The 22,789-nt window shown below is 40.0% G+C and overlaps 1 protein-coding gene across 3 annotated transcripts; it reads left to right on the top strand.

The window, feature by feature from the left end:
• Window positions 1–7,044: 7,044 nt before the first annotated feature.
• On the top strand, window positions 7,045–22,516 carry LOC135634620 (mannosyl-oligosaccharide 1,2-alpha-mannosidase MNS1-like). 3 transcript variants are annotated; one of them, XR_010495408.1, is made up of 15 exons: window positions 7,045–7,316; window positions 7,765–7,812; window positions 7,940–8,137; window positions 8,248–8,360; window positions 17,551–17,616; window positions 17,798–17,969; window positions 18,479–18,568; window positions 18,747–18,874; window positions 19,076–19,141; window positions 19,264–19,372; window positions 19,466–19,564; window positions 20,478–20,558; window positions 20,638–20,808; window positions 21,432–21,547; window positions 21,825–21,951. XR_010495408.1 is itself a non-coding variant. In XM_065145054.1 (14 exons), the coding sequence occupies exons 1-14, from the start codon at window positions 7,164–7,166 to the stop codon at window positions 22,059–22,061; spliced, it is 1,647 nt and encodes a 548-aa protein (XP_065001126.1). In that variant the 5' UTR covers window positions 7,046–7,163; the 3' UTR covers window positions 22,062–22,516. The 3 variants fall into 3 exon arrangements, 2 of the variants coding, with proteins under 2 accessions (XP_065001126.1, XP_065001125.1); XM_065145054.1 differs by lacking the exon at window positions 21,432–21,547 and having other exon boundaries at window positions 7,046–7,232; window positions 21,825–22,516; XM_065145053.1 differs by lacking the exon at window positions 21,432–21,547 and having other exon boundaries at window positions 7,048–7,316; window positions 21,825–22,516.
• Window positions 22,517–22,789: the final 273 nt, after the last annotated feature.

Raw genomic sequence — 22,789 nt, 5'->3', positions numbered from 1 at the left:
CCGAGCTTCTCGGCCATACACTGTCGAGTTCACCTCAGTGCGGCCTGCCCGCTTGAGTTGTCTCTCGGCCCGAGCCACTTCCCTCGGCTATGCACTGCTCGAGTCCACCTCACGCGGTCTGCCCGCCTATGTCGTGCTACTCGGCCGCATGACCAACGCGACCACGCCTGCGCAGTCTGTCCGCCTGCGTCGTGATCCTCGGCCGCATAATGCCCGAGACCACACCTGCGCGACCAGCCCGCCTGCGTCATGCTCCTTGGCCCCATGTTCCCGAGACACACCTGCGCGGCCAGCCCGCCTGCGTCGTGCTCCTTGGCTCCATGTTCCCGAGACACGCCTGTGCGGCCAAGCCCGTCTGCATCGGGCTCCTCGGCCCTTCGGCTCCATGTTCCCCGAGACCTCGTCCGCGCAGCCAGCCCGTCTGAAGACAGAAGCCATGCATCGGACTCCTCTTATACAACAACCGACGCATAGCTCCTTTCGGGGGGGGAATATGTTATGGGTAAAAATGGCGATGTAACACGCCATGACGTCAGCCATGCCTGGGCAACACACTGCCCGAGGAAGTCGGCATTAACGCTTAACTCAGGCTTAGTTCTTCACGCCACGCCAACCCCAGGTCAGACGCTATCAGCCTGACTCCTGCAAGCACCCATATCAGGTAACATCAAAACTCATCTATAAATACCCCAGAGTTCTAAACAAATAAAGGGGGGGAACACAAGCACAACGCACTTGGAGGCATCTCTTCCTCCAAAACCCTCTCCACATCGCTAACTTGATCGTCGGAGGGGTCGGGCCGAGCTCCCGGCCTGACCTGTGTGCAGGTCCGAAACGGTGTCGCCTCTTCCCGACGTTGTGGCGGAGCTTTCTGCCGACCCGACCTGCCGACCCGAGCCGCCGACCCGACCTCCCGACCGGAACCACTCTTCCCAGCGCTGAGGCGGAGCTTTCTCCCGACCCGACCTGCCGACCTGACCTCCCGACCCGAACCACCGTGCTCGGCCTTCGGAAGACCCCGAAGGACGGAGCCCGAGATCCTCGACATCCGGACCCCTGAACCGAGCCGTGACGGCCCCGAGGCCACGGCTTAAACAGATGCCCCCCGCATCACATCTCATTATCAAGAGTCCCAAGTTCTATTAAACCAAGTTAGGATTTAGGTTGAGTTAACTGAGGCCAACCTTATACTATCGGATATTATCTTTATGATATGAAGAGATTTATAAGCATATATTGAGTAAAAATGAAGCCTATGTGTTGCACTAGAGATGCACTAAACTATTTCTTAAAATCTAGTTTAGCATATCAAATTTCTACAGGTGGCAAGGAGCTTATTGTCCAATTTTGCTCTGAACATCTGTTTTAATTGTTCATTTTGCCACATTTAATGCAGGTATGTCTTTGCATATTCATCTACCAAAGATTGCTATTTTGAGTGTTTATGCTGGCCTTTACTCTAAACTACAATTGGCATTGTCTTGGCATTTACTGTAATTTGATTAGAATCGTTTTCAATTTTGAGCTTTTCTCATGATTGTCAAATTTTGGGACCTAAAATTTACATTGGTAATAAACTGGAAAACATCTGTTGGAACAACAAGCTTCAGTCAGAAGCATATACATGTGCAGTTTATGAAGTTGCCCATAGCGGAAGTTTGTGATGTATTGATAAATCATCATAGCAATAACCATAGACCTTATTTCTTTTTTCTTTTTTATTCTTTTTTTGGACACCACGGCGGCATGGCCCACAATTAATCAACTTTAACTCATGGAACTCTGCCAAATTTGGTTCCTGACATAAAATTGCCCATGCTAATGTATGAGAACCAAAATCCTATTTTGATCCTATGCTGAATTGAGTAACTAGTCACATGTCATCTTTAGGTGACAAAGATCTGACTTACATAATTCAATGAAAAGGTTTTAAGCAGGCAAGGTTCTTGAATATATATATGAGAAAAAGTAGACCACAGGAAAGTGGAAATCTGGTTTGAATTAGCTGTATCAATATGAATTGAGCAATTCCGAAAAGGAGAATTAGATGTAGCTTTTCTCCCTTATTTGTGTATGCTTTTTCTTAGTTGGCAAAGTTCAATCTTAGCCAGAGGATCATCTTACCTCTCAACTAGAAAGTTCAATCTTAATCTTATACATTAGAACTTTTGAAATTTTTGCAGAGGCATGTGGTGGACTCTTGTATCTCAGATTTCCAATCTGGGTTGAGAGGTAAAAGCTGGATATCAATCTAAACTAGGACTTGTCTCCGGAATTTCAACCTTTCCAGTTATGATCACATGATGCTGATTGAAAGAAGGCTAAACCGAGTCTATGTTTCTTTGTGAGACACATTAAGTGGCATTCAGCCTGTACCTTCTTCTTCTGTCGTCTGGTGAACACATTCTTCAACGGAATGAAATGTAGAATGAAAATATCATGGGTCCTTTTTCGTCAGACAAAAAAAATGTCACTGGATGCAGTTGTGCTGTTCATTTTTGTGCAAGGACTGAGAACTACATCATCATAAACAAATTACCCACAAGTTTCTGTTTGTTAAGATGTTTTCTCCTGGAGCTATATCAAAGAGGGCAGAACTAGTTTCTGTCAAAGGAATGAAGCTGTTATTATGATGGTTCCACCTTCTGACCTTCCTCTACTAAATGCCAGTGGGCAAGGTGCATACTCCAGCAAGCCTTGATGGAGTTGTGCTGAGATGTGAGGAGACTTCTCAGTCAGTGTTCAAATGAGAGCTGATCAAATATGTCAACTCCAGAATTTGTTTCATGGCCTGAAGAATGGCTTGATTACAGAAATTTATATCTTGAATGGTACTTGGCAGAAAAATATTGTCATTGGTATTATGTTATCTTCTGGTGCTGTTGTGAGTAAATTAGACATGACTGGTGTTTTTGGTTTAAATTGGTAAGCTTCTTCATAATTCACAGAGTAAGTTTTTATCACTTAGACATCAGTCTCTGTTTTGCATTTGGCATTGCTGCATAACCAAACTTCTCTGTTCTAATTACTAGAACATCTGGACAGCCAAAAGTTCAACACCAAGTTCAGAGGATATAGCATTTGATGTTGAATTCTTACCGCTCCTCCTAATATAATTCACTTGAGGTTTGTGAACATTCATCTTTTTAACACTCCACCTTGAATCTGAGCACCATCATTCCAGTAAAGGTGATGGTTGACATCCAACATTTACTGGTCATGGCAAACCTCTGATTCCACAAAGCTTTTGGTATGCTTTATCCTATATTGATCATTTAATATCTCTTGGATGAAAGTTTTTCCTGTATCTTTTTCCTGACATTGTGGTAAACAGAGTGAGCAGCACATATTTTTATCTTATTCTTCCAAACACCTCAATAACAAGGCCAAGAACTAACTATCACACATCTCCTAAATGTAAATGATGCTTCTTGATCTCCACTTCATACTTTGGACAACACAGGGTTGACCGATGGATGGATGGCTGCATGATGATATGCCCAAACATAGTATAACAGTTGAACCCATCAATGTTTCATCATGAGAAGATCTTTACCGAGTGAAGGGTTTCTTGTGGCCTCGAGATGTGGCCTCGAGATGTACGAAATTGGCTTCGATCCTTTCCTTCAAATAAGCACTCGGTCTTCCATCGGCCTGAACATGTCAATTACTCGGTTATAATGACTGGAGAGAGAGAGAGAGAGAGAGAGAGAGAGAGAGAGAGAGACCTGAATCACTAGAGAGAGGAAGACTTTTCCGAAGCTAGAAGTGATATTGGCTGTGATGATCCTGAGATCAAGAGACTCGATAACCCCAAGCACCATAACAATGGCATTCCACTTCTTGTTGCAAGTGATGCTAACCAACGAGATGCCATTGCCCATCTCTGCCACGCTAACCTGCACACAACCAGAGACAAAATTAGTCGACAGTACTTCACAGCGCTCTTCTAAGTTCTAATGCAAGTTGACGTACTTCCATCGCTTCGATTGGTGACATCGATGCTGCTCTCCTCCTTTGCATCTGTGCATGGAGAAGGTCTTCGTCCTTTATGCCATGAGGTGGTGCAGTTATCTGTTTCGGCGACTCCAGCTCCGATATCTCTTCCACCAGCGACCTCTCTTGCTCTTGAAGCTCTTGGATGTAGTTGATCGCGTCGAGGATGACCGACGTCTTGTTCATCTGCACTCCAAACCCAACAAAATCACTGGTTTTGACCGGATGAAACGATTGCACGCATGCATGTGTGCCTGCCTCTCACCTTTGTGATGTTGGGGACTACGCTTCGGAGATCGTAGAGCGTTTTGTTGAACTTCTTCCTCCGTTCCCGCTCCGCCATGATGTTCTTCGGTAGCGTCGACGACGTCGACTGAGCAGCCATGTCTGGCGAGCTTGACAGGGTTTTCTCATCGTCCCAACTGCTTCATTCCATGTCGAGACATCAAAAGAGACGGGCAGAGATGAGAGAGAGAGAGAGAGAGAGAGAGACCAAGAAAGCAATATTTGCCTACGAAAACTTCACAACCAATGCAAAATAACAACGCAATAAAAAATGCATGTTCTTCTTCCGAGAGCAAACAGATGTCTGCCATGGATATATACCTGCAGAACTCAGCGTCAAAGAAACTTTCGGTCTCCCAGTAGTTGGCGCACTCGATCTGATAGGGTTCCATGAGATCAAACGCAGGCATGCATGCTCAATGGCACCCTGCGCCCGCATAAATACCAGCGAGCACTCCCGTCAGGTCAAACAAAAGGATAAGAGGAAGAAGGCAAAGTCATTGGGAACTGTAAGGTGGAGATGCCAGCATTCTCAACGTTGTGGCCGGTGTTCTTCCCAGTCAGTCGCCCATGGGCTAAACCGAGACAAGATTCTTCCTCTGACGTAATGGATTTCGTACATGAACAAGGTCGATCGGCGTTGCTTTCATCCGTCGATGTGTCTGCCCCTCGGTGCAGTGTCCAAACGTCTCAAGCAGCTGCACCTTCATGCATTTTCTCAAAACACATCATCGTCTTCGCCGTCATCATCTGATATCTCATCTAAGCTTGCAACAATTCAAGTTGCTTGCACTAAATTATATATATATCTATATAATGGTTCTAACACATCATGTTGAGCTGTATGTTTCGAATCATCATCTTACAAGGATGATAACTCACAAATAATCTGTATAAATATTCTCTATTTCGACCTATCAGTGTCTCTATCCAAGAAAGTGTATAGTCATAATTTTAAATCATATGAATTCTTCAATAATTAATGATCGAAAGGGTCTTTGTCCATCGACATAATTTTTACAGGATCATCTATTAAATCACATCTAAATCTTTTACTAACTTAATTATCGAGGAATCTTTATCGAACACCCAACTTGTCTGCGTGACACCCAACTTGATATAGGCACGGAAGTAGATTGATAGATCCAAATCCCTCGTATATATGACAACCATAATCTGATTTATCATACATATATAAATAAATATTTAAAAGTGTAAAAAAAAGAAAAATAAAAGAATAAAGTGCTATTTAATGTGTATATGTGGGGACAATCGACAATGTGTTTCTCATTCCTTGATTGAGACATGGAAAATGCATGCCATACGATTTGGTCTACATGACCAACTTTGATTCATTTATCACATGGAACAACAGTTTGAAAGCTATGGTGTGAAATGTCAAGTTCGGGACACAACGGTATGAGATTTACATATGTTTGAAGAACAGTTCTACATACCGATCGGTATGTTGAACGAAGGTTCTAAAATGTTCGAAATGTTGAGTTGGAGGATTTCAATTCGATTCTAATTATGTCTCTCTCCATTTCGCCTCTATCCATAGTTTTTCTTCTTCTTTGTCCCATGTTTGTATGATAATACGCAATGATGTAACGTATGCCTGTAAGTAAATGTGAATTAGATTTGTATTGGTCAAGTGGATGACTTGTTTGGATTTATTTTGATGGACTCTATTCCTATTTCTGGAGATAATCCACACTGATCTGATGATAGTGAATGATTCATGAAAGCTTCTCTTTTGTCTTCTGTTTCTTCAACCACATTGAGAACGTGTGAAAGAGAGACTTTTCCGAGAAAAAAATAATATTTATACACCCATATTATCATGGGTAAGTTCCTAAAACACTCTTTTAAGTTTTTTTTTTGCTTTATTCTCATAGAGTAGCTCTTATTTTTCAAAAGATAAAATGTTTTTGACCTCTGTTAGGTCGATCGTCACTTTTGTCTCTCGTTCGTCATTACTCTTGCACCGTTGTCCGCTTGCTTCACCCTCGCTTTCATCCATTACCCTTGAGCATGCCACTATTGAAGTTTTACAAAGGTCTTATCATAAGGCCCTTGCTCTCACCCTTCGCCTCAACCATGTTACATACCGCTAAATTGCCCTCTACCTCTTAGTGGAAAGGTGGCCTCCGCCTCCTACTCACAAGGTAGCTTTTGCCGTCTAATAACTTCGTAGGTCATCTTAGGAGCAAGAGGTGAAGACGAGTAGGAGATGAAGAATTGCATGGATAATCTCTTTTTTGGAAAATAAAGAGTATGAGTAAGAATTAAACAAAAAGAAGGTGCTATGCATAAAAAAATGAAAACATTGATTTTTTTTTTTGAGAAATTACCCTGATATAAATCAGTTCCTTTGTCATATTGGTATAGATCTACTCTGATGATTTCAAACGTGATCAATCAAATATTATAATCACTAAAAATTGATTAAAAAATGAGCAACAAAAATGATAATTTTTTAGGGGTATTTAATATTTTTAATTAAAATTCTATTTGAAAAAAAAAATCAAAATAAGAGATACCGATTATAAAATACTTAAAATATAAATATTTTCTAGAAAATCTCCCTACAATTTTTTTTTAATGTACGACGGAGTATTATGGGATACAAGAATAAAGGAGTCACGGATGAGGCCGGCCTTTCTTATTGGCAGTTGCTGGTGGGGGCCCGAGCGCAGAGAGGAGGAGAACAACGCTCATTCTTCACAGTTCGGATCAGATATAAGCAGCTTCACAAAGCCGTCGTTATTCCCGATCGGGACGACTCGTCGCCGTAGGAGGAGGAAGAGGAGGAGGAGGAGGAGGAGGACTGGGGAGGCCCATTCGGTGGGTGCTGATTAGGGTTGTGGCGGAGGGCACCAATGGCGCGGCGGGGCTCTTCGTCGGGCCGGTGGCGGCACCTCCATCCCGGATACTACATGAAGAGGCCGGTGCGGTTCGCTGCCGTCTTGACCGCCTTCGTCTTGACCACCTTCGTCGTATGGGACCGCCGTTCCCTGCTCCGGGACCACGAGGTCGGCGACGATCCGTTCATATCCACTTGGGTTTCCTCTTTGATTCTCGTTCCAAGTGTCGGATCTTTTACTGGAGCCCGACTGCTGCTGCTCCAGTCCGTATTCGATTCTTGGGCCGGTAGATCTGCTTGGCATCAGTAAAAACATCATCTTTTGAATGGTCTAGGGCGTCTTTCGTTATTCTTCTATTGTTTGTTTTTGATAGTTCTACGAGTCTTGCGTGTTTTGGGGAAGGGTTATTTTCGGCCAATAGTTTCAACATAATTGATATTTTTCAGGAATAGAATTGGAACCTATCGGTAATCTTCTTGCCAATAGTTTGAACAAAAAAATCTTTCTCTTTTCTACTAAAATTTTCAATGTCGAGTGTTGCTGTTTCGAGAGGATACATTCATTTCATTTATGTAGAACGAAGTCGTAGGAAGTTTAATACGACGTCAATGTGCAGGCAGAGGTTTCCAGACTCTACGATGAGTTAAACGAATTGCAACATCAGGTACTTGAAGAATCCATTCCTCTGTCATGTTTCTAATCTGACAATTTTGTGCATTTTTCACGTCAATGTTGTGAAAATGACTTGCCTTCGTTATGTATCTTTTTAAATTTCTGTTTTTTTCTTTTAGTTGAGGGAAGTCGGGGGACATTTGGGTGATGGGACTGAAATTCTCTCTGGTATAAAGGAGGAAATGGCCAAGAATAATAATGTGTGGAAGGCTGAAATTGATCTGGTTAACAGCCAACGGAGGGAAAAAGTTAAAGAGGCTATGCTTCATGCTTGGAACTCTTATGTAAAATATGCGTGGGGACAAGATGAGCTTCAGGTTTGTTCTGAAATGTAGCATAAGATTTACGCTAGAATCATGATGTTCCCTGTTGTTTTTGTTTTTAATTCGTGCAACAAGAATTTACAGCATTTTACTTCTATATCCAGCCACAGTCAATGAATGGTGTCAATAGTTTTGGTGGCCTTGGAGCAACCCTTGTGGATTCTCTTGATACATTATACATTATGGGCTTAGAAGATGAGTTTCCGAAAGCAAGAGAGTGAGTTTCTAATAAACAACAAAATTCTGCATATTGGTGCACATTGTATTTATTATTCTTATTTGCCGATATGATTTTTTTTAAATATTGAATATGTGGACAGAATTCTATTCTCACAAAACTTATTTTGAAATAATTGGACATTTTTATGTACTTTTATATTCTTTTCAGTGTATTAGGCTTGGGTTGAATAATAGCTGCTATGATGGTTGAATTGGTACATAATGCTTTCATACATTATAGGCTATTTCTACTCATATGTCTCTTCTAAGTGAACTAATTGAAAATTTAACAAAGAATTCAGAGGATTCTGTTAGAACTCTAGCTAAGAGAGTCCTAATTGAGTTTCATTGAAAGAGGTATTTATGTAAAACCTACCTAGCCGACCCCTATTAAAGAGGTGAAGAGGTCGGCTAAGATTAGGATTAGTTTGGAGATTGCTTCTTAGAGAAGCATTAGGAGTTGGTTAGAAATAGGAGTCTTGAGTAGGAGTCCTATTAGACGTAGGAGTATTGAGTAGGAGTCCTATTAGGAGTTGGAGTTTAAAAGCCCTATAAATAGTCATGTATTCATCCTCTTTTCTCAAGAAATAGATGAATCTTTCTAGCAGCCTTTAAGCAGCAACTTGGAGGAAGGAGCCTCTATAGAGTTCCAAAGAGGCCGATCCCCTAAAGCGATCAACCTCAAGCTTAAAATCCACAAGGGTTCTACACTTGGTATCTGAGCAGCATTCTTGGTGTCTCGTTGCCCTTCCACAACCATCCATCAGCCCGCCACAACTGTCTAAAGCAATTCCCACAATTGCTTAAAAGATCGTCGTTGAATTCCGTCGTCATCTCCACCATCGTGGATCATCCTTTGATCTCCCGGTGAATTGCAATAGGTTCTGGTTTCCTACCTTACTGCTGCTGCAATTTAGTTATCCCTATTCAAAAATAAAAAATAAAAAAATTTCTTATATTGCTGCATAAACTTTTCGTCGTAAGGTTTTCATCTCGATGACGAAAGATGCACTATAGAATTCCAATCGCATAACACAGTTTGTTTCATTTTGCTACTGCGTTTTTTCTGTCCAAATCTCTACAAAATTTTTACGACAGCTTTGATATTTCCTAACAGTATATTTCCCTTTGGTTTCGTCAAAAAATTTTTTACCACTGATTTTTTACGTCCAAACTGCTACACTTTAGACGTAAAAATCTGCTGTAGTACCTTTCTGTGATCCTTAATTTTTTCGAACATTCCACCACCCCATGTCATTAACCCATCAACAGAAAAAAGATAGAGACATCTCTGATCTACAGACATATGCTATAGCTTCTCAAGATCCAATTAATGCTAAATTTGAAGCATTGAAATCTCGGATTGAATCGCGGCTTGAATCGCGCTTGGAGGACAAATTGCGCGCTTTATTTGCAGAATTCAGAATTGGACAATCACCGAGTCCAACCAAATTTCAACGAGGAGAGAGTTCAGAGAGGCCTTCAGAGAAGGAGGGACAACCCTCGTGTTGAATCTCGGATTTTGATGATGAAACCAATTGATAAATGTTTATGATTTAATCTGCGTTTTGAGTGACGCAGGATGCTTCGATCACGATGAGACAATTAAAGCAGGAAGAATCATGTTGGGCCCGGGGAAAATCATGTCAGAAGATTGGACGTCGAGTCGAAGGATCGGTCGACGTATCGAAAGAAGGCTTCGGGCCATGGATTCGGGCATTGGGCCAAGAAGAGCGGATATTACGCTAAGGATATCGGAGTTGCGGAGTCAACTAGCCGATTGGGCAATAGGCCGCAAGAGAGGACGATGCGCCGAAGAATCGGATTAAGCGTCGAGGGACCAATGACATGCCGGACAACATGATTCATGCTTAGTATTAATTGTCTAGATCGAAGTGTGTTTTTACATGTGCAGGATTAACTACGATAGCAAGACATAAAGCAAAATGAAGTCCCGGAGTCAAGGATTTCGTTGCGAGTTCGAGTGTTCGTCGAAAGTCCGGACGTTCGTCAGAAGTTCTGTCGAAATTGGCCGAGAAGTCTCAGAGCTTACCAGAAAAGCTCGTCGGAACTCGCCAAGAAGATCGTCGTGAAGTCCAGGAGCTTATCGGGAGTCTGCTAGAATATTGCCGAGAGATCGTCGGAAGTTCGTCGGAAGCTCACCAAAAGAAACCAAGACCTAGGGACTTATTTAGCTTAAGTATATCTTAGATTTCGTAGTTAGCACGTAATTGGAATTGGATTTGGGCCAACCCAATTAGGGGCCAGTTGGGCCCATGTAAGGACTGTGTTGGGCCCAATGAGAAACCTAAAGAGTGACCCAAGAAGTGGCACTATCGTGGCACAGTCTTCGAGACTATGTCAGGTGATGGTATCGCCAGTCTGGGCAGTGGTACCGCCCTTGGCAGGGTGCTAGGCGGTGGTATCGCCAGTCTGGGCGGTGGTACTGCCCAGTGCAGTGTCAGTGTCAGACTGACACTGGCGATGGTACTGCCCAGCACAGGTGGTGGTACCGCCCGAACCTAGGAAACCCGGGATGAGATGTTTTTAGGCTCCAAGTTTGAATCAACTTGAGGCCTATAGATATCCCTCTCATTCTTGATTAACAAACACAAGACTTGAGAGTTAAAATAGAAAGAAACGTTGCTGCAATCTTGTGTGAACCCCTCTCAAAAGTTCTAAGTGTTAGAATAGTTTGAGAGAGGAGTAAGTGGGGGTATAAGGGTTATATCCTAAATCCGGTAAAAGGAGAATCGAGTTGTAAAAGGTGGTTGGTCTTCGCTTATTGAAGGAAGACCGATGGTGGATACCGGTGGCCTCGACGAAGGAGGAATCGGCGGAGTGGATGTAGGTCACGACGACCGAACCACTATAAAAATCTGGTTTGCTTTACTTTGAGCAATTTACTTTAAATTGTAAACTGCCTTCTCATTACTTACTACGCTCCTCTTATTGCTTTCAAAGTTAAGCATTTCCGAAATCGGTTTTATCGTGCGAAATGAAAAGGTTTTTGTAACCAACATGATTTGACCGCTGCACTAATTCACCCCCCCTCTTAGTGTCGACTCTGTTCCTAACACCTCGAACATGCTGCAGCCACACATGAGGGTGGACTTCCTGCGATGGGAAGGAGACCCGACGGGGTAGATTTCGCGCGTCGAACGTTACTTTCGCTACTACCGAATGTCGGATAATGCTATGGTGGAAATTACTGTCATCCACCTTGAAGGAGATGCTATTCAATGGTACAATTGGCTGGAATACAATCATGGGGCTCCGACGTGGAATCAATTTAAGAACGTATTGCTGAATCATTTCGGACCTACAGAGTATGAAAATATCGATGGCTAACTCACAAAGATTCGACAAACCTCTACGATTCGAGAGTACCAAACCAGGTTTGAGAAGCTATCCTACCTTGCTCGTGATTGGACCGACCGTTTATTGTTAGGAATATTCATCGAGGGACTTAAGCTAGAGATAAAAGGGGAGGTGAAGGTGCGACAGCCTCGTACCTTGACAGCTGCGATTTCTTTCGCCCGAATACAAGAAGAATGGCTCAACCAAGATGCTCGAAGGATAAGAACCTCTCTTAGGCCTATGGTATATAAACCTCCTTCTGCTCCCAACCATCCTTCGCTGCCAAAAAAATTGACAAAAGAAGAACTACGTGACTGATCAGCAAAGGGTCTTTGTTAGTATTACGACGAGCCGTGGAATCGTGATCATCGCTACAAAATGGGCCACCTCCTACTGATTGAACCTCTTGAAGACATGGAGGAGGAGGTCCAGGAGCATGAGGAAGAGGTCACGGATGAAGAACAACAGCCAATTGATATTACGATGCATGCCCTTGCTGGTTACGCGAACCCGCAAACGATGAAAGTGGGAGGACTTCTGAAGCAACAACTTATCACTGTTCTTATTAACACCGAGAGCACTAATAATTTTATGAACAACAAGGTTGCTGTCCGGATGGCCTTACCTATCGAGAATTGCAGCAGATTTGATGTTAAGGTCGCTGACGGACGAATTTTAAAGTGTGATCATAGGTGCTCATGGGTGAAATTGTTGCTATAAGACCAAGAGATAATTGCATATTTCTTCCTCCTCCCTTTTGATGATTATAAGGCCATGCTCGACATCGAATGGCTAACGACATTAGGTAATGTTTCCTAGAATTTTTTGAAACTAATTATGAAATTTTATAGTAAGGGAAAACAGGTGATACTGCACGGGAAATGTAGGGGTGATGTAACGACGATTTGCACACAACGAATGGAGAAAGTTTTGCACAAAGCATGCAGCGACATTTTCGTATAACTTGAGCAGCAAACTAAGAGAGAGCCAACAGAATTTGAAGATCCAAACCTACTTTCTTTGCTTGCTGAATTTTCAGATATATTTGATAAACCGTGCAACCTACCTTTTACCCATCGGCATGATCATTGTATACTGATTCTTCCGGGCAAACCTCCAGCAAATACTCGGCCATATCAGTATCCACATCTCCAGAAAGATGAAATAGAAAGGATTATAAAAGAGATGTTCGAAACATGAGTTATTCGGCCAAGTTGCAGCCCCTACTCTTCACCGGTGCTCCTCGTATGAAAGAAGGACGGAACATGGCGAATGTGCGTTGATTACCATGCTCTTAATGGCATTACCGTCAAGGATAAATACCCTATTCTAGTAGTAGATGAATTGCTTGATGAATTAAAGGGAGCACGAGTCTTCACAAAGCTGGACCTTCGATCCGGGTATCATCAAATACGAGTGTGCAAAGAAGACATACCAAAAATCGTATTTCAAACACACAACGGCCACTTCGAATTTTTGGTAATACCCTTTGGTCTCACCAATGCTCCCTCCACCTTCCAGAGCCTTATGAATGATATTTTTCGGAATTATCTTCGTAAGATTGTACTGGTTTTCTTCGATGATATCCTTATTTACAACCCTTCTCTTGAAAGTTATTTTTAGCACTTACGACTTGTTTTGACGATTTTGCGAGAATATGTTCTTTTTGTCAAAAAATCGAAGTGCAGCTTTCTTCAACAGAATACGGAATATCTTGGGCATATCATATCAGAGGAAGGTTTGATGGTGAAAATTGAAGCAATGTAGCAGTGTTACTGTACACTGCTACAGTGTCAGTACGGTACGGGCCGGTCCGCGTACCGTTGGCCTGTCGGACCGGTACGTACCGCCCATACCGGGCGGTACAGTCCGGTACGGCAAACCTTGCCTACACTGCTTCTAGTATTGCTCGAATCTTTACGGAGAATATTATAAAATTACATAGGATGCTGAGATCTATTATAAGTGATCGTGATAGGTTCTTCATGAGTAGATTTTGGACAGAATTATTTCAGATGCAGGGCACTAAATTGAAAATGAGTACGGCATATCACCCACAAACCAACGACCAGACTGAAGTGGTGAACAAATGCTTGGAGACATACCTCAGATGCTTCACCAGTGACCGGCCAAAAAAGTGGACAAAGTGGCTTCCCTAGGCCGAGTGGTGGTATAATACAACTTATCATTCATCCACAAAATGTACTCCCTATGAGACTATGTATGGCCGACCTCCCCGTATGATCCCAAAATATATGTTGGGCACCTCTAAAGTAGAACAAATAGATAGAGAACTACAGGACAGAGACAATGCTAAAGTTGCTAAAACATAATCTCACTGCAGCTCAAGCAAGGATGAAACATCAATATGATCAACACAAAGGCGAAAGAGAATTTTCAGTAGGAGATTGGGTCTTCCTACGACTCCAACCATATAAGAAAATATCAATCCAGACCAGAGCATCTATGAAGCTTTCACCTCAGTTCTATGGACCCTACCAAATTTTGGAGCGCATCAGAGCGGTAGCATACAGATTGCACTTACCCGTCAGCTCCCGAATCCATCCAGTCTTCCATGTGTCATGTTTAAAGCTCAAGCTGGGACAAAACGAGACAACCCAAAGTCATCTACCAAATATAACTACCCAAGGAGAACTCCAGACCTAGCCGAGTGCCATTATTGATCGACGGATCGTGACTTGACGACGACGACCCACTACTGAAGTGCTAATACAGTGGGCGAACCTACCAGCAGAAGATGCCACTTGGGAGAACTATAACAACTTGAAGATCAAATTCTTAGAATTTATGGATCGTCAGCCTTGAGGACAAGACTGATTTGAAGAGGGCGGGTCTGTTAGGACTCTAGCTAAGAGAGTCCTAATTGAGTTTCATTGAAAGAGGCATTCATGTAAAACCTACCTAGTCGACCCCTATTAAAGAGGTGAAGAGACCAGCTAAGGTTAGGATTAGTTTGAAGGTTGCTTCTTAGAGAAGCATTAGGAGTTGGCTAGAAGTGAGAGTCTTGAGTAGGAGTCCTATTAGAAGTAGGAGTCTTGAGTAGGAGTCATATTAGGAGTTGGGGTTTAGAAGCCCTATAAATATTCATGTATTCATTCTCTTTTCTCAAGAAATAGATGAATCTTTCTAGCAGGTTTTGAACAGCAACTTGGAGAAAGGAACCCCTATAGAGTTCCAAGGAGGCCGATTGCCTAAAGAGATCAACCTCAAGCTTAGAATCCGCAAGGGTTCTAACAGATTCATACAAAAATTCTAATTTATTTAATATGCTCTTCTTTTCCCAGAAATCTTTAAGATTCATGCAGGTGATTACTATGAAAAGCATTCTATAATAAGAAAACTGTAAAAATGGAATCTAGTACAGGTTGCTGAATTCCACCTGATATTGCAGACTTCTTTTTCTATTGGAATAGCCAAGAGTTTGCTGGATTCGGGACAAACAATCTCTACTTTTAATTGTGAGGTCATATATGGACCTTCACTTTTCCAATAAACCCATTTGCTCTGTATTGTTATGGCTTCCGTAGCTTAGCTTTTATCTCCATTAATGAAAGTAACTTATTTCCATGAGGCTTTTTTTAACAATAAGCACTATCTATTTCACTTACATTCCTTTTTTATCATCTTAGTGCCTCCTTTTTTTCTGAATCTAGATTCTATTTGTCACACCTAGAAGACAATGCTTCTGTCATCAGTATGTGAAAGAAATGCCAGATCCTTGCAAACATACTCTCATATTTAGATCATAATTTGCTACTCAAGTGTGCATCATAGTCAAGCTTGCATGCTGCTTGTGCTGTCTGCTTCTCGAATGCTGGCTAGATATTATTGCATGGATAAGGATTCTGAAACCTGTGGCTGATAGTATTTTATTGGGCACAATATTTCCTGTATATCATTGCAACTTTTACAATGATAGGAAGGCAACTGTTAGAATCTCAAATTGCTTTTATGCATATTAGTTGCCATAATAGAACATGCTTAAATTGGAGAATTTTAGGTTTAGGTGGTATATCCTTAATCTTTATTTGAGAGGATAGAGGGCTTAATCCTTCTACAACTATGTTCGATCGACTCTCTTTCTATTCATATACAGTTCTAGGAAATGTTTCTATGAACCTTGTTCAGTCTTAATATTAAGTGAGATCATATATAAATTTCATTCATGTTTTTGAAACTCAAATCACTTTGGGATGCATACTGCTTATTCTTCTATGTCATATATCAATGACCGTGTAAGAACGATGATTAGCAGAATTGCTAAAAATGGGTTGTTTATCACATGACCCACTGCCCGCTCTTTGATTTCTTTGTTCTTGATTGTGCACTTCTATTATGATTATAGTTTGCGACAAATTTGATGTTTATTCCATAAAAATTGCAACGTTTTTAATGGTATTTGATGCATGATTTCACATGCTATACAACAACCATACCAACCTTACCAAATCAGTGTGTCTTTGTACGGCTATAGCAGTTAGTATCTACATAGAAAATTCTTTTGTGAGTTCTTTTTATTGGTTTACTGTTCTACAAGGTTTTGGTATGTTTTCATTGTGATATGGTTAAACAAAATATGAGCAATGTGCCCCCTGTTCTAGCATAAAGATTCTCAACAATTGAACAGGACAACACAACATAGTGTGGAACTCTCCATTCCAATCAAAACTTAAAATCCTTACCAAGGTGAAACTGCAGAGATACCAGTTCATATTGTCTCAGTTAAATAAAATTTGGTATTGGTACTGATCTGAGAAGTGCAGATTATTCGAGTTGCTTACTGTATCTGCATAACAGATACTTCTCAGCAATTTACTTTGTAATTCCTTGAAATATTTGTTTTAAATAATTATTTAAAGAGAGTGAATTCTTTTATGATACTTTACAGATAGTTGGATGCTTCATGGATAATTCTTGAGAAAAAAAAGGAAGTCCAGTGCAAGAGGTTCCCATCAATGTGGGGTATAGAGAAGGTTGCAAATGAGCAACCTTATCAGAGCACCAAAGCTTGTCCCTGTAGACATTTCTTTAGAGAACTGTTTATTTAATTATGAAGATCGATATATGATTCAATAGATTGTTATTTGTATATAACATCAATTGTTCGGTAAATTATTAGAATGATTTTGTTTTATTTATTATACATTCTTGTTATTTTACCTATATTCTTGACAATTTGTATTACTAAGCAATATTCATGAATCATGAATATGTCAGGGATGCTAGTGAATACTTATTATTTATAATGAATCATGGTAAACGTCAAACTGTCATATATTATGATAGATTTGAATTTTTTTATATTGGATCTCCATGCTGAATTGTATCCTATTTTTCCAAGTTTTGACATTCTTGTGTATTAGTTTTGTGTCATATTGGTGTCTTGAATCTGTCTCCACATTTCTTATGTGCTGTGCTGGTATCTAAAATGTTTGTTGATGTACTTGTTGCATTAACGATGAGTTTCCTTAGTGAGGACTGAGAAGCTACGTGGTGTTTTCTTATCATGACACTATGCTCCTGGATATGTTGCTGTTTCTTGTGCAGTTCAATCTAAGTTGAGATGAGCACAAACAATCTAAGCCTACCACATGTGATCTGTACAGATGGCTATCTTGGGGTTCTAGCATTAAATTGTATGCTTTATTTTGCTATATCATTTCATCATTTTAGAAATAGATGCCCTAAGAAATTGTCAGTTTACTTGATATTGTTTAGAATTGTCCAAGAGTTGGAGATTAGTCTTGGGCTACTATATGCTGAAAGTATACTTGTTTAGCTAAGATTTTGTTTCTCATAAATGGCAGGTGGATTGCAACTTCATTAGACTTCAACAAGGATTATGAAGCAAGTGTTTTTGAGACAACCATAAGGTTGCATTATAAGGTTTACTTAGTGTTGTGCCTATTAAATTCTGGCATAATTGGGTGATAGTGCTTCCCATATTCTAGTTTTAGTTATTTCAGGTCATTAGAGAGTGAAACTTTGAGTCCATTAGTTTTTTCTTGTTCTCCCTTCTCATGTGTTTTTCTTTTCTATTTGTTCTAATTTCAGAGTTGTTGGTGGACTACTTAGTGCTTATGACCTTTCTGGTGATAAGATATTTCTTGAGAAGGCTAGAGACATTGCTGATAGATTGTTACCTGCATGGGATACACCAACAGGCATTCCGTATAACAGAATAAACTTGGCTCATGGTCATGCGCATAATTTTGGATGGACTGGGGTAAAATATGAAAATCCTTTTTTTTTTTAATCCAGAGAATGCTGAATCTGTTCTGTTCTGTTGCTATTTAGGCAGCAATATCTATTGTGGATACTAATTTTATAGTTTGATCTTCCAATACCGAATCAGTTATGTCCTGTTGCTATTTAGGCAGCAATATCTATTGTAGATACTAATTATATATTTTGAACTTCCATTACAGAGTTTGTTATGTTATTTTGCTATTTAGCCTTGTTCAATTAGTTGTTCAGCAAAAAATTTGAACCAGAGTTTATCAGTTAATCGGCAGTTCTACATGCAATCCTTGATTGTTATTCTCTTAGATAACTAATGTTGTTAAAACTTTCTACAGTTAATTTACTTTAAATTCTTCCATTAACATTTTTTTTTTCTGTTCAAACTACACAATTGTGTTTTAACTTGTCTTTCTAATATTAGATGGTCTCTGACCTGAAAATGGTATAATTATAACTTGATTACTTCATGCTACATTTTTATATGATGTATAGGGACAAAGTATTCTTGCAGATTCTGGGACTGAGCAGCTTGAGTTTATAGCTTTATCTCAGAGAACGGGAGACCCCAGATACCAGCAGAAGGTAATATTATCAGGTTCTAACTGGAGTTTTGTTAATTTATTAAAGACACCTCTAAAAGGAAGCTGGTAAATTCTGATTAAGGATACAACTCCTAGAGGGTTGACTTTAAGTCGGGTGCCATTCACAAAATTAATATTTAATGTCATGTTGATCCTTCTATGAATCTTTACTTGCCCAGGCAGAGAAGGTCATCACTCAGCTGCAGAAGACATATCCAAGTGATGGTTTACTTCCCATCTATATTAACCCTCATTCAGGTGTGGCAGCATCCTCCTCAAGCATAACATTTGGCGCTATGGGTGATAGGTAATGTTGGCATTTTTAGTTTGTGGAGTTGATATTTTCTTGGCACATTATGGTTTATCTGGAACACTGTTGTTCGTCTACCCTGTATCTGTCAGCTTATGCTGTCTTATAAAAATAATCATTATTGCATAGCTCATTCTATTATGTCTTACAAAATAACCTTGTCAACATCTAATGATTTGGAAGGTTAACTTATTACAGTTACTATGAATACTTACTCAAAGTTTGGATACAAGGGAACAAAACTGGAACAGTGAAGCATTACCGGTTGGTGAATTGTGTGTGTATTTTTTTGCCCTGTGAATACCCTGAATTTATTTTGCGTATATGCTTGACTGTTGAACACCTCTTTTCTGTCATGCTATTGACTTGGAGAACTTCCACTCCAGAGAAATGTGGGAAATTTCGATGGAAGGTCTATTGAGTTTGATACGGAAAACCACTCAATCTTCTTTGTCATATATCTGTGAGAAAACTGGTGATTCTCTCTCCAACAAGGTATGCTTCTTTGAAGTGATTAAGAGATTTCCTATTTAATGGTTTTCTAAATCTACAACCCTTCTGATTCCCCTTGGTTTCAAATTTAATCAGATGGATGAATTGGCATGCTTTGTTCCAGGCATGTTAGTTCTGGGTTCCTCAGACTATGACCCAGAGAAAGCAGATAAATTCCTCTCACTTGCAAAAGAGGTACTCTTTCTTCAGAGTTCAGACTGCATTGTTATTTCCTCTTTTATGCTTCTGACTTGATAATGAACTTGATTTTGTTTTAACATACATTGGTGTATGAGGTTGCATGCCTGTAATATATCCAATCATATCTTTAAGACAGCTAAGCTGTTGAATTGCACTGGCATGAAGGAAATAGTCAAGTCTGATAATCTAAATTAATAACTGGCTTTCAGAAAAACCTTATATAATTATAAGTTATAACCAAAATCTTCTGCCAAAATGTCACCCCTGCTAGTAGTATTGCTTACTCTTTAATTTGATTCCAATTCATTCTTCAACGCCTTGTTTTTTGTCCTATCATTGTAAATTAACTTTTAGTATGTCGTTTCCACAAATATTTGAAATGACTGGACAAAAATCTATCTTCAAGATTTTGTTCCTATCTTTCTTTTTCATTTAACATGTTTCTTGATGATTCCGCTTTCTTTGATTTGAGCATTTGAGCTGAATGATCACTACTCTCATCACAAGTGGTGTTTACAAATACAGAGTGTTTAGTTACATTTTCAATGTATAATTTTCTACCTTAACTGTCACACCTAACAAAGATCTTGCACCCCTACTTGATCTGCTACTTGATCATTTCAATTCCTTCGTGGTTTGAGCATTCTACATAATAATATATGACTACTTGATCATTGATCTTGTTTGTTTGATTTTATGTTTATGAGCATTTCCTTTGTGGTCACAAACTATTTCAATCTGGGTGCATAATTTTCACAGTCCTTCCTCTGTTCCTTGTTCTTTTTATTCGAACATGTGCAATTGGAAAATATCTTTCTCTTACTTGTTAGCCTGTAATGACTGCAAATCAGATCCTTCTTTTATTTGTCTTCTGCCCTTATCTGTAGTCGGCAAATTTCTTATGCAGCTTGCTTGGACTTGCTATAATTTCTACCAATCAACTCCAACAAAATTAGCTGGAGAAAACTACTACTTCAATGGTGGAGAGGTCAGATAAACTTAACTTGCAAATCTTAGACATAAGTCATACCACTGCAAAATAACTATTAGTCCATGCATTACTTCAGGATATGAATGTTGGCACATCATGGAATATATTAAGACCAGAGACTGTGGAGTCACTTATGTATCTCTGGCGGTTCACTGGAAACAAAACTTACCAAGATTGGGGTTGGAACATATTCCAGGCATTCGAAAAGAACTGTCGTATCGATTCTGGTTATGTTGGACTAAGAGATGTAAGTTTCTTGTGTCACTATCGATGACCTTTTCCGTCAATGTCATTCATTCTGGGTTGTTCATGGTTTATGTGGAAGTGGTACTTTCCTTCTGAATTCCCGTTGATAAAATGATATTTGTCTTTCAACATGTATGTTGGCTTAGTGTTGTGGATATTACTTACCTGTTCTATATGCATAAAGATTCATCTGATTAGTAACTGAGATTTAAGTGCTTGATTAAAATTGCTTTGCCAAAGTACAAACAAATACTTCTCATTGTCTCTATGGGACTACTGACCAAGTTTCATGGATGCACATTATTTCTATGGGAGATAATAGTTTGCTGGTGACTTGGCTTGCACCTGTAGTGGGACCTTTAATTCGTTTTACTTGTGTCACTCGTTAAAATATAACAAATCTCAAGTTCAAGTGTGTTGTCACCAACCATTCCACAGCCAGTTAGTTCCTAGTTCGTTCACTGGACCAGACAGTGCTTATAACAAATAACCCTATCCAGTTAGATCAGATCAGTTATGTTTGAGCAGGCAATGATGGAATATCTTAGTCATGTAACTAGCTTATTTAGGATATGTTCTGGGGAACAATGGTTAAAGATGGCCATTCTTATCCTACTTGTGAAGCTGAATTGTGAGGGGAATGTTGGATCTTGAGGAAAGAGCTAGCCTTGAATCTCAGAGAACTCTTCTATGTTTCAAGCGAAAATGTTGCTGCCAATCGAGTGTGGTTTGATACGAAGGTTAGTGTTATTCACAAGCTGTTTATTTTCCCTTTTTTCGTTGTCCATCAACATGCTTATGGAGACTAATTTGTTGTGAAGCAATTCTCTTTATTTTTCTTCTTCACCATCTTTGTTAATATAATTGGTTTTACTTGTTGATGTGGTTTTCTCTCTTGTTGTGCATTACTCTACTGCTAAAAATGTTATCTTCCTTGCTATACAAACATAGTTGATTGAAATATACCTTCTGCATCCCTTCAATTCTCCAGGACTAATTTTCTGATGTTGTCTTCAGGTCAAAACAGGTGAGAAGGACAACATGATGCAAAGCTTCTTTCTTGCAGAAACACTGAAGTATCTCTATCTCTTGTTCTCACCGCCATCACTCATCTCATTCGATGAGTGGGTTTTCAACACCGAAGCTCATCCTTTACGAATCGTTACGAGAAAAGATGGACAAGACACGGAACCAACAAGGATATCAGTCGCTAAGCCACTTGGAAGAAAGCAAGGAAATGAAGAACAGAATTGAGGCCTTATCAAATTTTGTTTCGAGTGGATTTTATTAATCTGATTAACTAATTACAACCTCAAAAGTCCAATTTATCTTGACCGAAATGGGGGAGCACATCTGACAGAATGATTTCATGGCATGTTCATTGTGAAAGGTGGGATCGTCTGCAGAATGATGGATATGAGATCACATTTAGAAATGTGTGATTGGTTTACAAATATTGCATCTTTCTTGACGGATAAATGAGCAATTGCATTGCTTCATGTCATTCGCATATGGATGGGTGTTGCCATCCGATGTAAATGTTCCTCTTTTGTTTGTAGGTGCTACTCTTTCTGTTTATGAAACCTCTTACAGCATACTTTTCCTTACTCTCTTATCATCTTTGAGAGGTTTTATTATTCTTTCATTATTAGGAAATGACCTAATGTATTTAATAGTTTTAACAATTGGCGAGTATATGATTTTTGATAGATTGTTGTCTACTTTGGGTTATTCAATTCCACTTGATGAACAAAATAAGAATTTTTTTTTTTTGCTTCAAAAGAAAAAAAAAAGCTTTGGTATATATATTCCAAGGAAATTGTTATATAAGAGATTTCGCTTTCAGAGAGCGTCGTCAGGTGGCACGTGCGAGCGCGAGGAGCAGCAGCTACCGGCGGCTTCGCCGCACGTGCATCCGAGATCCGTCCGCCGTGGATTCTGGTCAGCATCACGTGTTCCTTTGGCCGTCAAGGGAGTCGGCG

Source organism: Musa acuminata, chromosome BXJ3-4, assembly GCF_036884655.1.
Source record: "Musa acuminata AAA Group cultivar baxijiao chromosome BXJ3-4, Cavendish_Baxijiao_AAA, whole genome shotgun sequence".
Taxonomy (NCBI): domain Eukaryota; kingdom Viridiplantae; phylum Streptophyta; class Magnoliopsida; order Zingiberales; family Musaceae; genus Musa; species Musa acuminata.
This window is presented reverse-complemented; position numbering and strand designations above follow the sequence as displayed.